General features: G+C 39.6%; 1 protein-coding gene across 2 annotated transcripts; it reads left to right on the top strand.

The window, feature by feature from the left end:
• The first annotated feature begins 259 nt into the window (after nt 1-259).
• On the top strand, nt 260-16,348 carry LOC137959156 (cell division cycle 5-like protein). 2 transcript variants are annotated; one of them, XM_068806486.1, is made up of 5 exons: nt 260-378; nt 480-753; nt 859-2,562; nt 14,489-14,770; nt 14,933-16,348. In XM_068806486.1, the coding sequence occupies exons 2-5, from the start codon at nt 577-579 to the stop codon at nt 15,848-15,850; spliced, it is 3,081 nt and encodes a 1,026-aa protein (XP_068662587.1). In that variant the 5' UTR covers nt 260-378; nt 480-576; the 3' UTR covers nt 15,851-16,348. The 2 variants fall into 2 exon arrangements, with proteins under 2 accessions (XP_068662587.1, XP_068662586.1); XM_068806485.1 differs by having other exon boundaries at nt 260-753.
• The last annotated feature ends 203 nt before the right edge of the window (nt 16,349-16,551 follow it).

The following is a 16,551-nucleotide window of genomic DNA, read 5'->3' as shown; positions in this document are numbered from 1 at the left end:
TGAATATAATAAAATCACATAAACTAATTAAAAAATGCAAAATATCAAATTAAACATATAATTTGATTATTTTAATAACAAAATATAAATATTATATAGTAGAAGGAGAAGCAAATTTGAACCCCTAGGTTTTTATACTCTCATGGATCTCCACAGGATAGCATTTGATATCTCAAATCATGTAAGGGTAATTATGTCAAGAACAAAACTTGGAAAACTTGTTTTTGGCCGATGGCACTACTCTACAGACAGAAACACATCCTAAATCCTCCTTTTTCCTCTCTGCTTTCTCCCCTCCCCTAAACGTTCTCAAGCAAGTTTTTCACCGCCGATTCACCTGCGGCCGCCTGGTTTCTTCGTCCATCTTCTTTCAATTAGGTACCTGTGCTGACTTTACGTTTTCTTTTTCGTTTATCTTTTGGCGGAGTGTGTTAGGTTATTACCAATGAAGGCGCATTTAGGTTCTGAGTTTTGACTAGTTTCCCCCTTTCATTGCTCATCGGGATTGCGAGAATCCATTCGCAAGCAATTTCTTTCCACAAATAATTTTAGAGGGAGTAACAAAAAGCGGTCAAGATGAGGATTATGATAAAGGGTGGTGTTTGGAAAAACACCGAAGATGAAATCCTTAAAGCAGCTGTGATGAAATATGGGAAGAATCAATGGGCTCGAATTTCTTCCCTTCTTGTAAGAAAATCTGCAAAGCAGTGTAAGGCTAGGTGGTATGAGTGGCTAGACCCGTCCATTAAGAAGGTAACTATTTACTTGATTGCTTTGACTCTATTATGTTTGAGTGTCTTTTTAATCTTTATTCCGTAAACATCATGTCAGAGACTGATGAGTGATTCATTTAATTAGACTGAGTGGACTAGAGAAGAAGATGAGAAGCTGCTTCATCTTGCCAAACTCATGCCTACCCAGTGGAGAACTATTGCACCAATTGTCGGTAGGACGCCATCCCAATGCCTTGAGCGTTATGAAAAACTGCTTGATGCTGCCTGCGTCAAGGACGAGAACTATGAACCCAGTGATGACCCGCGGAAATTGCGACCTGGAGAGATAGACCCAAACCCTGAATCTAAACCTGCTCGTCCAGATCCCGTTGATATGGACGAAGATGAGAAAGAAATGCTTTCTGAAGCTCGAGCTCGCTTAGCAAATACCAGGGGCAAGAAAGCAAAGAGGAAAGCTAGGGAGAAGCAGCTCGAAGAGGCAAGAAGACTGGCTTCTTTACAAAAACGCAGAGAACTGAAGGCAGCTGGCATAGACAACAGACATAGAAAGAGGAAAAGGAAGGGAATTGACTACAATGCCGAGATACCCTTTGAGAAAAGGCCTCCACCTGGTTTTTATGATACTGCAGATGAAGAGAGGCCTGTGGAGCAGCCCAAGTTCCCAACTACCATTGAAGAACTGGAAGGGAAAAGGAGAGTCGATGTCGAAGCACAACTGAGGAAACAAGACATTGCAAAGAATAAAATTTCACAAAGGCAGGATGCACCTGCAGCAATTCTTCAAGCAAACAAACTTAATGATCCCGAAGCAGTGAGGAAGAGATCAAAACTGATGCTTCCGGCTCCACAGATTTCTGATCATGAACTGGAGGAAATTGCAAAAATTGGTTATGCTAGTGATATTGTTGGTAATGGGGAGCTTGCTGAAGGAAGTGTAGCCACTAGTGCACTCCTAGCGAATTATGCTCAGACACCGCGTCTAGGGATGACACCGTTGCGCACACCTCAGAGAACTCCTAGTGGGATGGGAGATGCTATCATGATGGAAGCTGAAAATCTTGCAAGATTGAGAGAGTCACAGACGCCTTTATTGGGAGGGGAAAATCCTGAGTTGCACCCATCTGATTTTTCTGGAGTTACACCCAAAAAGAGGGAGATCCAGACGCCAAACCCTATTGCCACTCCTGGTCCTACAGGTCTTACTCCTAGAATTGGAATGACACCATCACGGGATGTTATTTATGGGATGATGCCAAAGGGAACCCCTATTCGTGATGAGCTGCACATTAATGAAGATCTGGACATGCATGATAGTGCTAAGCTGGAACTTAGCCGACAGGTTGAGTGGCAAAGAAATCTGCGCGCTGGTTTTTCTAGTATTCCCCAGCCTAAAAACGAGTATCAGATTGTTGTTCATCCTGTTCCTGAGGAGAGTGAGGAGGTAGAGGAGAAGATAGAAGAAGACATGAGTGATAATATTGCTAGAGAGAAGGCAGAGGAAGAAGCACGCCACCAGGCTCTTCTTAGAAAGAGATCAAAAGTTCTTCAGAGAGAGCTACCTAGGCCTCCTTCTGCTTCTGTGGAACTCATCAGGAATTCTGTGATTAGAAGTGATGGTGACAAAAGTTCTTTTGTCCCTCCAACTCTCATTGAGCAGGCAGATGAAATGATAAGAAAGGAGCTTCTAGCTTTACTAGAGCATGATAATGCTAAATATCCACTTGAAGGAGAAAAGGAGAAAAAGAAAGGAGGAATGCGAGCTGGAAGTGGAAAATCTGCAGTATCTATTCCGGAAATTGATGATTTTGACGAAGATGTGCTGAGAGAGGTATGCAAATTATATTTTCTTCTGAAGAAGACGCATATAAATTTTCTTTCTAGTTTACCTTTGAAAATTTTGATGTTTGATTGAAAAAGAAGAGCTTGGAGAGGAGCAGCAGCAGAAGCCTTGGAGTGCGTGCCTAAAAAAGGAGCCCCCCTTTTTCTTTTAATCAGGGTTTTTAAGTATTTTTACATAAAAGACAAAAATACCCCTCAAACATAAACTTATATATCTTCTAAAATACACCTGTAAAAATGAATGAAAATTGAACCATAGGCACATAAAGACATTGCTTACCTAACAGACATCATATAAGATAACAACATAAAATATGAAATGACAAAAATACCCCTGATTTGATATTTTAACAACCTCATTCTGAATAATATATTTGAGCATATTTATGTAGAAGACATGGGAAACATTTCCATATAGTTATATGTTACCAAAAAGGAACTTCATTTCTACTTGAAGGTCCAAGATGATATATATTTTTATTCATATATTGCTGAAAAGCTTAATCCATTTGTATTTTTAACCAATTTTCTTAAATTTATGCTTATTGAACATGTTTATTTGATCACTGTCATTATCATCATGGTCTTCTGTCGTTATAGAGCATGTGATCCATGAAGAAATAAGCTAATTATTACCACATGGATCCCCTTTATGTATTTTTATTTTATACTTTTTTTCTAGGGATTTTATTGAGTTCCATTTTGCAACTTCCTTGCTTATACTACAAAACGTATACGTAACTTTGGATGTTGTTGTCTCTCAAAAAAAACTTTGGATGTTGTCACAATTCCTAGCCTACATTGCAATGGGTTTAGTGAACTTAGAATTGCATGGCTGTAGTATTTTTAGTGAAATTTTGTTGCCGGAATGAAGTTTTCTAGAAAAAATATTTCTCGAATAAAGAATTTCATAGTTAATGTGATTTGAGGAATTACTAGTTTTTTTTCAAATATATTACTAGACATATTTCACTTAATAGAGCTTCGCTGATAGTTGGTTAATTGTAATTGCTGAAGAATAATTCATTAGGGAAAAACAATCGTTGTTAGTAGAAAATAATAATGTATTTAATTATATAAATTTTGGAAGAACATCTTTTGCTATTATATATGACAAAATGGCAAAAGATGTTCTGCAATACAAATTTATATAATATTGTATGACAAAGACAAAAGGTACCTTAGCGATGTTTCACAAGATACTTTAATCATTTGACATTCAAAAAAAGCTGAAAAGATATTTTAGTCTTGTCATATCACTGAAAATATTGGCTGTTCTTCACTGCTATGAAATTTGACGTGGTCATCGATCTAGTGAGGTGACCAGTAGGGGTGGGCATTGGTTTGGGTTAAGCGAGGAATCTGATCCGACTCGACATGAAAAACCCGGGTTGGAGTTTTCTTTCTTACCTTGCAATGCGGGGATGGGGTTGGAAAAAAACCTGCACAGGTTTAGGGTAGGGACAGGTTTCATCAAACCTGACCTAAACCTTAACTTATTCTCCTTATGCTGTGCAGAAGAATGAGGATGGGGGGACACACAGGGACAGACCCTTTTTTTGGTTCTGTAGGGGGAGGATCCTCCACTCGCCTTATTGGTGCCAAAAGAGAGGGAAGAGGAGGCAATCCTCCTCCCCCCTCCCACCTCCCACAAAAAAAAAAAAAAAAAAGTGAGATGTAAAGCTTTTTTATATGTAAAGTGGGGAGAAATCTCCTGTGTGACAAACAGTCGGGTTGACTGGGCTTAGTAACCTGCTTGATTAGCCAGCCCAAGCTTTGGTCAACCAAGTTTAATAACCCTGGTATTCATGTAATTTTGTAAGACATGATATTATTTTGGGAATGGTATTTGCAATATTTTATATGGTATTTATTGCGAAAAAAGGATATTTGTTCATTTAGGATAAGAAAGAAAGAAGTGGTTGAAACAGTTAATTTTTTTATCATTATTATCTACAAAAAAAAGTGAGATGTAAAGCTTTTTTATATGGTATGTATGAAAAAATAGATGATGAGTCTCTTTTTGTTGTTTGGTATGGCATGCATGGAAAAAAGGGTTAAACGTGTATATTTGCATTTTATGTGAAAAGAATGTAAAGCTTGTGAGGAAGTACAACATAACAATAAGTATTCTCCCCTTTCTAGAATTCTATTTCCATTGTTGGAGAATGAAAATTGATTTCCAGAACTGCAAGAAAAGTTGGTGCTCTAGAAATTCTGACTGAACATTAGTTCCTGTGACACCAATTCTAATTCCAGACAAATTCCAAACACACTAACCCTCCCTAGAGGTTGAATCGGTGTTTAAGTTTGAAGGGCAAACTTTCTCTATTCTGCTCAAGTCATTTTCCACTTTAAGGTTGAGTTTATACTAGTATTTTTTCACTTCCATCCATGTGATACTCGGTCATTTCCTACTTTTTGTCTTGGTGGCCTTCTTCAAGTTTTGGTCACTTCCATCCATGTAAATTGTTACTGTTCTTTAGGGGACAGTCCTTCAACTGAATGCTGACATGAACGTTCTAAGCAGTCTACTCAATCTTCATTGAGTGGCTTCTACCTGTTCTCTAATAGATTCAGTCTGCTGATTTTCTTTGCTTCTTCACTGTCCACACTCTGCTCCATAAAACATGGCTGGTGTATCAGTTCTTTCTAAAGAATTTTGCTGTAAAAACTTAAATTCCATTAATGCAGAGGCCTGCATCCATGTTTCTGAGTTCCTAGTTACACTAATTGTGTATTCATCTGCTAATATTTTTCTTTCATGTTATCATTATTATTTAATATAAATATCTTATCTGTTACTCCCTCCATGTATTATACACATGCTTTACTTAACCACTATTCAAGAAAAAAACTTGTTAAATCCTATCTCAATGCCCTTGTCTAAAGCATTCATGGTGGTAGCTGTTGACTAACAAAAGAGGAACTAAAAATAAGGGATTTAAGATCTGCTGTCACTCTCTAACTATATAATGCAATCTTTGATATAATGTCATAAGTAACTAAAATACACCTGTAATCTTAACTGGAAATGGAACTCTTGAATGTCATTCTGCAATTGGGTGGTTTGAAGACCTCTTCTGAAGAAACACTTCAGGTTGGATTCTACATTTATAGTAGTGGAGCATTGTACTATATTATGCCATCTGAATATGATCTTTAAGCTGGCGATGCCACTTTTTTATTGGAAACTTATAAGATGGACAAGGAAGAGGAGAAAGAGGAACTTATGGGTGGAAAGAGCACAAGAGAAGGAAAGAAAGAGCACATTGAAACCTAGAGGAGGTCTTTCTATGATTAAAAAAAAAAGTGTAGAGGAAGTGTAGAAGAGATCCATGTTTATGGGTTTATGAGATTTCCCAACCCCTGTGGGAATGGGGGTGCGCAGGGGGACAATCTGAGCAAAACAATCGAATTTTTTCCCTTTAGGGAAATTCACAACAAGACTCTGCAATGAGCAGCCCTTCTGTTGCAAGGGAGTCCACTATGCAATTGTGTGAGGGAGCAATATGAAGCCATGTGACAACAGGAGTGTGAGTAATGTCTTTTATCTCCTCAAAAGATGGAGGTGACCAGGGGATTGTGTTATGGTACACCAGCTAATGACAACAAATCCTATTACCCCTCCGACTAAAGAGGGCTACTGAAAGAATTATGGAATACTGTAAACATGGAAAAGAGCACCAATTTCTGTCCCTATATGGTCAACAATGCGGAGAGGACCTGAGTAAGTGAGGGGTAGTGGGGACACCAATATGCCCATCGGGCCCCAATGGACCCACCAATTATAGTTAAAATTATTTTTATTTTATCTTTCCTGATTTTATTGGATTTGATCAAATATTGCTCTTATCTATTTTGAATTTTAAATTTTGGTTCTAATTTTTGGTTTATCTTTTCTGATTTTACTGGATTTGATCAGATAGTGATCTTATCTATTTTGAATTTTGAATTTTAATTTTAGTTATTTAAAGGCTGTAACAGGATGTGGTATTCAGTTTTGAAGATGAATTATTAAAATCGCCTTGTTTCTGGTCTCTCCATCTCTCCTTCCTCTTTCTTCTTTTCTTCCCCTTCCTTTTCTTTCTTCTCTATTCTCCTATTTCTCATTCCGATTTGATATTCTGATACTACATTCTCTCATTTTGCATACGACAATTAAAATTCATGCCGCATCATGTTGTTGTTCGGTCCCACATCAAGGAGCTCACCATCTTGGTCACAGATGACACCTCCAGCACCAGGATTCTCTTAGAACTTCTGTTGGAGTTTGGCTAGAGGGAACCTATTTGTCCTGAAGACGGTTCTCCAATTTCTTTCTGCTGAAAGGCTCCATGAGACAGCAACAATCGTAAAGTGCCAAAGACTCCTTGACATTTTTTGAAGAGGGAGAGAAGATAATTGAGAGATCAACCATAAAAGAGGGGACAGAAGCAAATGACAAAGCCACTGATTATAGAACCCCCAACCTCAAAGGAGAAAGAGAGTGGCACTACCCAGTGGTTGGATTTATTTTCAATTTCACAAAGCTTGCAAGAGTTGCCCTGATGCCCGGTGTTATCCATAGTCAAAATTCTGGTTTTTGCAGTATACCCATTGAAAGAGTGAATTTTTTTGCGAAGCGAGCAAGATGATCACAAGGAAGTAGGTTTTTCTAGACAACAGCAGAGTGAACTTATTATTATGCTTTCACTTAGAAGATTGTGTCATCCAAAGATCATTTTTTGAAAATGGTGTGAGCTAGTATTATGGTAAGCTGAATCAGATACATGCTATAAGATAAAAGAATTTAAAGAATGACAATGGAAGGGACCCACCAAGAGCCAGATGCTCACAGGAGACCCCCTCTTTAGCTGGTGAACCTGGAAGACTATTAGCCTATCTTGATGCATGCTTCCACTGAACTGTCCATGATGAGGAGATATCAAATATGTATCTAAGCCTCCAAGGAGGATCAGACTTCTTGGAAAGCCAGCTTGTGACATTTGTTTAATCCCTGTCTGCAGTGTCTGGGTTATATGATCTCTGGCAATCAATCTGATTCCATTCAGTAGATCCTGCATTTCAGCGTCTAGAGAGTCAAAACAGCCTATGAGACCAGAGTAAAGGAGGAGAAACCTTTCATAGTCCTTAATGGAAACCTTGCTGGACTAGGATTGCCAAGAGAGGAGCTGTACAAAGGCAGAAGACTGGGGACCAGTACAGCCTCAGTATCTTTAAGGGTCCTTCATGAGTTCAGATTCAACCCCTGGTTTGCCTACACATTACTGGCTTGGCAATACAAAGAGAAGAAAAGGCTACAGCTAGGAGAGTGTCTTTTATCCACCAACGAGCCTGAAATCTAAGGTGGGGTCTGGAATTGACACTAAGGTGGATACCCTTATAAAAACGAGTTGGAGCTTGCAGGTACCCTTCCTAAGAGGGGTTTGACTCTTTGAGGGAATTTGTTGGGGAGTCCAATAATCATTGCAATGGATATATTTATTAGGTATCATCCTTCTCTAATGAGCATTAGTCTCTATGCTGAATGCCATAATCACTAGGCCAGAAGTTGCTTGATTCATATTTGATTTTTTTCTTGTTCCTGAGCAGCCTGGGTGCTGTATTACTAGAAATCTCAATTCATTTCTCCAAATGATATCTAGGCTTGTCGGAGGAACTTTAAACTAGCACAAGTCTGGTAGAGGATGTGAAAAGAGGGAGGAAATAGTTAGAAAGCCCAGTAAGGATGAATTTCACAAGAGTGAAGTGACCTGCTTCTGTGAGCAGCTTACCTTCTGAGTGGAAAGGTTCATATTAAACTTTCAAGAATTGGGAACCAAAGGGAGAGTGAGTTAGGCTAAGTTAAGTTAAAGAAATTCAGAAGTTTGACATTCTGAAAATGCCAGCCATTTGATGAGGGGAAACCAATAGTGTGAATACCTAATTGTGTTATGGTTCCAAATAGGGAAAGGCTGGGCTTTGAGATCGGTGATCTGATCAATTGGCACATCATCACAAAAGCAAGTGCTCCTCGGTCAATGCCAAGGATATTGGAGATAGCATGACTAATTTACTTTACTGACATAACTAAAGCCAGGGCATCTCCACAACCATCTTACATAATAGGACAGGGGTCACCTTGGTGTAATGCATGGGATCTCTTGAAGAAAATTGCTAGCACCTCTATTGACCAAAACTAAGGAGACAACAAAGGACAAAATTTGTTATCAAAATGTTGGAGTCAAACCCATCTTTTCCATCACAAAATCATGAAAATTCTAGCCTCATCTTGTCCAAAGCGTTTTTCATATCAAACTTTTTTTTTTTTTTGAAATGTGTATTAAACTTGAGAATTGCCACTAAAAGATATTTTTCTAAGTAATTAATGGGTTCATTATTAGCAAGATTTTAGTCCAAATTTGTCAACCTCTGATATGAGCATATTTCAGCAGGAATGAATAACAAAAGCTAAGGAGGGGCACCGTGTGTTAGCTGTTACCTTTTAATCCTTTTATAAGAGCTTGTGGATGAACTTATGGGACAAAAGTCAGAATTTGGCTTCCGTCAAATTGGCAGGAAATGGCTTTGGAAATTTGGTTCAAACAACACTTGCATGTGGAGTAAAAGCATGACAAGGAAATATAACTTCTCAGATAATTTTCGGATCCCCCTTCCCCTTTCCCAACCCATGCATCTAGCATTTGGAAGCAAATTTACAAGCTTGTCCCTCAATTTGAAGTGGGATACACAATTCATGCTCGATGTTGGGATCATTCCTCCTTCTAGGGGGGGTTCTTGGATTGGAGAAAGAATTTGGCTAGTGCATTCTGATCCATGCCTTAGCTAGGTAGGGACCAGAATATATTTGTGAGAAACTCATATTGCATCACAAATGGTGGTTGTATTGATCTAAGAAGAGCATTACGAAATAACGAAGACCTAGAAGCATTAAACCTCATATCAACTTTAGATAACAGTATTTCACAGGTTCGGGAGAGAACATTATGGTCTGGAAGTGTGACGCTTCAAGCCTATACTCATTGACCTCCCAATATGCTTTTCTATATGGCTATAACTTACGACAAGAAGCTCTGGATGCCAGGGTCAATCACTTCCTATAGTGTGCTGCAAAGAATAGAATCTTCACAGTGGATCAATTCCACGATTTGGAAAAAATATTGGGTACCAAAATTGCAGACTCTGTGATGTCTACTCCCTTGAGACGGGGGACCACCTCTTTCTCCACTACCCCCTCTCAGGGCACATTTGGAGGGTTTTTTTTTTCTAGAGTAGGGTTTTCCATCCTGGAACTGTGACCCAACCCACTTTCTTCAAAACCTAGGTCATTTCGGCTCAACCTGAGTCTGGAGTTGGACTCAAGGTAGGTCAGAGGGGACTTGACCAAAACAGATGGGGCAAGTATGACCCCCAACCTGACCTGCCCCTTTTAAAATTCGGGTTGACTTGTCGGGTTGGAAAACCATATTCTAGAGTTGGCTTGAACTATTGCTTCTCTCCTCATTGTGCTTCCTCTTAGAACAAAGTAAGAGCATGAATATTTCTTGGCAGCACTCCCATAGAAGCGCTAATAGAATTGTTGACAACTAGGCTAAGGAGGTGGTCTCCCGACAACACTTCACTACAGGAGCCTCTTACCCCCTTTGATGGTTTTTGCAACTTCTCTTGGGCGAGCTCTTTCTTTGGCTTTTAGTTTTGTTGTGATCCTTTATCTCTACTCTTTCCTCCCTCCGGAGACTTGTTAATGGTGTCAAACGCCTAACCAATGCAACCCAAAAGACCGGTTTATTAAGTGCGGAAAGCCAAGTACTTAACCCATCAGTGGTGGACGGAATCACCTAACTCTGACACCCACCGTTCCCGTTCCCGTTCCCGTTCCCTACCGCTTCCGCCAGGATTCGAACGCAGAACGTGGTGCCCAACTCTGATACCATGTCAAACGCCTAGCCAATACAACCCAAAAGACCGGTCTGTTAAGTGCGGAAAGCCAAGTACCTAACCCATCAGTGGTGGACAGAACCACCCAGGTGGACGGAACCACCTAACTCTGACAAATGGAATCCTTTTTCTCCTTGTTATTAAAAAAAATCACTTGAGTTCCTAAGAGTACTGCCAATAGGCTAACTTTTTTAGATTGTCTTACTGTTTGGTTTTTTAAAAGGTTGAGAACTGCAAGACAAGAATTTGAAGTTTGGTCCCAACCGGACAGTTTTAAAGCACTTCTTGTGTGCAACACATTTTGAGGCTGTTTTCCATGTCTCTTACGAGTTCTATATCCTTACGGTCAAGTTCATTTTTATAAACATATTTCTTGCATTCTTTGTGATGCCTCAAAATCCATATGTTATCTTTTTGCCTTTCAGGTGCTTTCTTTTGTGCAGTTCATTGTTAGTTTGTCAATATTGCAGTTCATACATTTTCACACACACACATATATATATGTATATATATAGGTGCCCTAGCATGCCACTCACGAGGCAAAAGTTTCTAGTGCTTAGGAAACCAACCCAATTTGACATCTGTATTAGAGACTGCAATCGGTTGGGTTTTGTGTAACCTGACCCCATCCACTACCTCAATGCTCCACCCTGTCCCTGCCCCACCTATGATTGGGCAGAAGCCTTGTGTTGGCTCATCAGAGCCCCATCAGAGCTTCACACTGTGATAGGAGAGAGAATGAGTCTCAACGGAGCATTGGGAGGGAGGTTCCTCCAACCCCTTTATGTCTCCTATCTGTTGCAGAGAGGAGACTGAAATGGAGGGGCCCTTCCTCTTCACCCTCGTTTCTCTGCGGCAGCAGTGAGAAACTAAAAAAAGGAGGGACCCCATTCCCCTCCTTGTTGGTTTCTTTTCAGGATACTGTTTCCCTTTCTTAAATTTTTTTGGTATCTTCCCTTGTTCCTCCTTGTCTGGCCCTCTATAATGAACAGAAGAGAAGGGAGCGGAGAATCCTCTCCCTTTTTTATGCGAGGAGCCATCCTTGGGGGTAGTGGTTGCCGATTTGTACTTGTCTGAAACCATCAGGTTTTCTAGCTAACGTTGTCCCCACCCTACGGGATGGGATGACATCCCCAGCCTGCTTCAAGTGGAGTGATTCCCATTTTGACCTGCCATATTGCCAACCCTGAATTCTGTATAGGTTGATTTTACTTTCTTGAACTCGTGCTTCTTTATTCATCTTGCTATTACTCCAGCAATAAATAAAAAAGATGTAGGTTGACATTGCTTGAAATAATTTGGAATGGCTGTCATTGTTTAAGTTTGTTTAAATAATTTATCTTTTATGTTTGAAAGCTGCTTGTCAAATTGGATGCATCTACTTATATTGTTATCCATTTTTTAGAATTTTTTAGAGTTTTATTTGGTAAAAGGCTGATTTTTTAATGTTTTGTATGCCCCCTTAAATGTATTCCCACTGCTTGATCATTCTTTAGTGGAGAAGTGCTGATCTAGCTGGCTTTTTAGCAGCGAGATGTATTAGATAGCTATTGAAGCATGTAAATTCTGAAGATCATAACGTGATTATGATATTTTTTGCTTGGTAAGTTGAAATCATATTCTTGTGGCTGTTTTTTTTTTTTTTTTTTGAAAAATGGTGCATATATTGAAAACAAAGAAGAAGATTACAAACCTAATGTCAGGGGCAAGGAGGTCCCATACATAGGCAACAGGGTGCTTTGGGAGGGTTGAGGAGAGGTGGTTTAAGAATTTGTAGGCGGAGGATGTGGAGAAGGTACCTTTTGGACAGGGAGTCCAGATTAGAGTGTCACCTGAGGTGTTTGCGTGTCTGGTTGGGCGGTTGTGAAGGAGTTTAGATGTAAGGAGAGCTTCTGGGTCAGTGAGATGCTTTATGAGATTTAAATTCCAATCCCCATTTTCTAACCAGATGTCAGAAAAGAGAGCCTCCGAGTTACCTGAGAGGCCAGATATTTTTGGAAAGCTAATGTTGAGTGGAGATTGGCCAATCCACCAGTCCTTCCAGAATTTGATTAATCCTCCATTTCCAATGTAACATTTTGTTGCCACTTTGAAGTTGGGAAGGTGTCGAACGATTTTTTTCCAGACAGGTGAGAGAGTGTAGATTTTCCCTCCTTCTGTCCACCAACCACAATGAATATTTGTTTTTTCTGCAACAAAGGCTCTCCAAATCAAATTTGGTTGCATATTAAATTTCCATATCCACTTAAGAAGAAGAGCAGAGTTTGTGTCGTTGATGTTCTGGATTCCCAATCCACCCAATAGTTTAGGTTTGCACACTTCCTCCCATTTGACTAGATGATATTTGTTTTCACCATTCGGGCCACCCCAAAGGAAACGCCTTTTTAGAGTGTCAATTTTGTTTCTGATAGATGCAGGGCAGTGGAACATAGACAAAAAATAGGTGGGTATACCCTGCAAACATGATTTGATTGGAACTAACTTGCCTGCTTTAGATAAGAATTTCCCCCGCCAGGTGGCAAGTCGTCCTTCGCTCAATGACAGGGTGCCAGCAAGCTTTAGAGGGGAGACAGGGAGTCAGAGGCATTCCCAGATAGGATCCAATAAATGATTCTATGTTGCAACCAAGATAATTTGCCATGGAGCTGAGTAATCTAGGTTCAATGTTGTAACCGGAGATAGAGGATTTCTCCCAACTAATTTTTTGCCCAGAAGAGATTTCGAATAAGCTCAAAAGGGCGCTTAAATTATGAATTTGGTTGAGGGAGCCATCTTAGAAAAGAATAGTATCATCCGCATATTGGAGGAGCCTTATATCGAGGGCAGGGTCAAAAGAAATAGGAGTAAGCCATCCTGATGTTTTAGCAAGACGGACCATGGCAGTTAATTGTTCTCCAATGAGAGTGAAAAGAAAGGGAGAAAGAGGGTCCCCCTGCCTGATTCCCCTGAAGCCCTTAAAATAACCACAAGGTTTGCCATTTACCAGAACATAATAGGATACATTAGAGATACAACTTCTCATCCAGAATCTCCATCGGGTGGAGAAACCCATCTTATCAAGGATGTGGTCGACTGCTTCCAATTGACTCTGTCAAAGGCCTTTTCAAAGTCAAGCTTAATAACAACTCTTGGTTTGTTGGATTTTTTGGAAGAGTGAAGGATTTCATGGGCGGCCATAGATGAGTCTAGGATGTTCAGCTAATTGTTCGACAATTTTTCTACTGTAACATGTCTGGATAGCCAAATCTTGTGCTGCTATTAAAATTTTGAAGTTGCACTTGCTGATAATCTCCAATATAAGATATTAAGAATCCAAACAGGTCAGGTGTCTTGAATAGTTGCATCTAGCATCAGCAATTGCTGGCCTAATTTAGTACCTTCATGCATCTACTTAAGCCTTTTCATGAAAATAGTTTTTACTTGGGGGGGAGGGGGTTAGTGCGTTGTGACTAGAATTTTAATTCTATTTGTTTCCAAATTCCAGCATTAGTGTGTCTGGAATTAATGCTGATAAGAATTCCAATGGTCAAAAAATTTCTTCAGCTTGTGGAGTTCTATTTCCATCCTCCAGCAATGGAAATAAACTCCAGAATGACAGCTTTTTCTCTGGAAATTTTGTATCTCAAAAAAAGGAAAAAAACACCACAAAGAACAATAATGATTTTAACTTTTTTCAAACCAGATAACCTTTTTGAATTGACCGTGATTTTAACTTTTTATAGTAATTCTAGAGCCACACTTTAACTCGAGTTCTGCATTCTGAAAATATTTATATTAAAAAATTGTATTCCAGTAATAAAATTCTAGAAGTTATATCCCAGAAATACAATTCTAAACACACTAACCCCTCCTTAGGTGACGTTAGCTGTTGGGCAATGCATAATTCATGTCTCCTTCCATTTATGTAACAGTTTCTTATGATGAAGTCTCATTGCAGATTTTTTGAAGTTTAGTTGTTACCATTTTTTTTGCAGGCTGACTCTTTGATCAAAGAGGAAATTCAATTCCTTCGTGTGGCAATGGGGCACGAAGATGAGTCTCTTGATGAATTTGTCAAAGCACGAGATGCTTGTCAAGAAGATCTTATGTACTTTCCCACTCGTAATTCATATGGTCTTGCTAGTGTTGCTAGCAACAGTGACAAACTTTCAGCGTTACAGAGTGTATTTGAGAATGTGAAGAGGAGAATGGATGAGGAGACGAAGAAGGCTCAACGGCTTGAACAGAAAATCAAAATTCTGACACATGGATTTCAGGTAGCATTTCAAGAATATTTGTTTGTGGTTTGTGATTTTTCTTCCATATACTTCCTTAAGTTCACGACATAACCCAATATTGATGAAGGACTTGAATTTCAAACTATACAGTGGAAATCATAAAGTTATTTTATGAATACTTGCTTTCTTTTGGATGAACAGATGCGGTCTATGAAGTTGTGGTCACAAATAGAAGACACTTACAAGCAAATGGACACAGCTGCGACAGAACTTGAATGTTTCCAAGCTTTGCAGAAACAAGAACAACTGGCAGCTACATCTCGGATCAAGGATTTGCTTCAGGAAGTAAACAAGCAGAAAGAGCTCGAGAGGAAAATGCAGCACCGATATGGAATGCTAGAAGCTGAGCGGGAAAGTATTCAAACTCTTCTTGAGAAGTACAAACTGGAGATGGAAAGAGAAGCTGAAATTGCAGCAAGGAATCGCACCCTTGAAGTCATGGTTGCGTCTGAAGAGAAACCTGACACCATAAATAAGGAGGTGGGTGTGGACAACTTCAATGCTGCTCTTGGACATACTGGTGCAGAGAATGGCCACACTGCACCTGATACCCTGAATAGCGAGACAAATATGAACTCTACTGCAGCTTTTGTTGATGCTAATTTAGAAAATGGTGAAGCAGTCTCAAACCCTGTCAACGTAGAGGAAGTTGTTTTAAATGCTAGTGACAGTGGTGCTGGAAATAACTTTGATGCATCTAACACTGTCAATTCAGAGACTGTTCATGAAAATTCAAGTGCTCCTTTTGTTGATACAGATGAGAGTAATGCCTGTACTGCGTCTGATGAAGTTACTGAGGGAGAAAAAATGATGATTGATTCTGGTGTAGAAAAAGATCAGATTGCTGGTAATAAATATGAGGATGTCATTCCAAAACCTGCACCATTGGTGCCAGTGGAAAATGATGAGATGAAATGTGATAGCGTTGATGAACAAAATACCCAAGTTGGAGGTCAATCTTGTGTTACAGAAGACCAAGACCCTGGTAGTGGTGCATATCCTGTGAATGTTAGCGGCAGCGCTGACAATGCTGTGGATGGTGATGTGAAGGAGGAATAAAAATGTGGTGGTATGGTTACGGCGATACCGAACTTGTAGCCTTCTTTCGGTGGATCTGCTGCTGGTGTTTTCCGGATTAGCGAACTCAAGTTTGATGTTCTTCCGTATTTGGAGTTATCGTGAATGAAATTGCTGAAGCATGTTGTCCATGATTTGGACGAGAAACCAGCATTTGTAGTAACTGTTGTCTGCCCCAGGGGCTCCGCTTGGAATTCATGACACCAGAAGAGGTCTGCTGCAGCAGCTTGCCATCTGTGTACTGTAAGTTTATGAGAACTTGTGATGGTGAAACTTTCGGTAATCTTGAAAGACATGGAATCGCCCTTAATAACTGGAAATAGGCATTGAAGTCCAGAGCCAGTATGATGATTATGGTGGCTCTGAAAGTTGCCTTTGGATTGGAGTGAGAAACTACGTTCTCAGGATCCATACTGACAATCAGGTTGAAATTTCAAGTGCTATTCCTTGTTCAAGTAGAAGAGTTTTTTTTTTTTTTTTTCCCAAAGAATATTACATGTGTTCTTTAGAAGGCTTTAGTATGTCAGGGTTGAAAAAATTTCTCCATCTTAAATTTGTTTTAATGGAAAGAAAATAGGTATACCCTCTTAATCGATTATATATAAAAATACTAGGAGCAACGCAGCAGGTTATCGAAATTACCCCTCTGAATGTTCTTTCCTTACTCTCCCCGGGAAAGGTTG

The sequence above is a fragment of the Aristolochia californica genome, unplaced genomic scaffold (assembly GCF_029961685.1).
Source record: "Aristolochia californica isolate CCGP_79_NKW_82.1479 unplaced genomic scaffold, dmAriCali1.0.hap1 SCAF_3, whole genome shotgun sequence".
In the NCBI taxonomy this organism is placed as follows: domain Eukaryota; kingdom Viridiplantae; phylum Streptophyta; class Magnoliopsida; order Piperales; family Aristolochiaceae; genus Aristolochia; species Aristolochia californica.
Note: the sequence above shows the minus strand (reverse complement) of the source record. Positions and strands in the feature narration are given on the sequence as shown.

Bases quoted from the DNA above. Each gene is read 5' to 3' on its own strand.
- LOC137959156 (XM_068806486.1), top strand. From the start codon at position 577: ATGAGGATTATGATAAAGGGTGGTGTTTGGAAAAACACCGAAGATGAA. The intron at 2,563-14,488 runs GTATGCAAATTA...TTTTTTTTGCAG, and splicing joins ACGAAGATGTGCTGAGAGAG to GCTGACTCTTTGATCAAAGA. The intron at 14,771-14,932 runs GTAGCATTTCAA...TTGGATGAACAG, and splicing joins TTCTGACACATGGATTTCAG to ATGCGGTCTATGAAGTTGTG.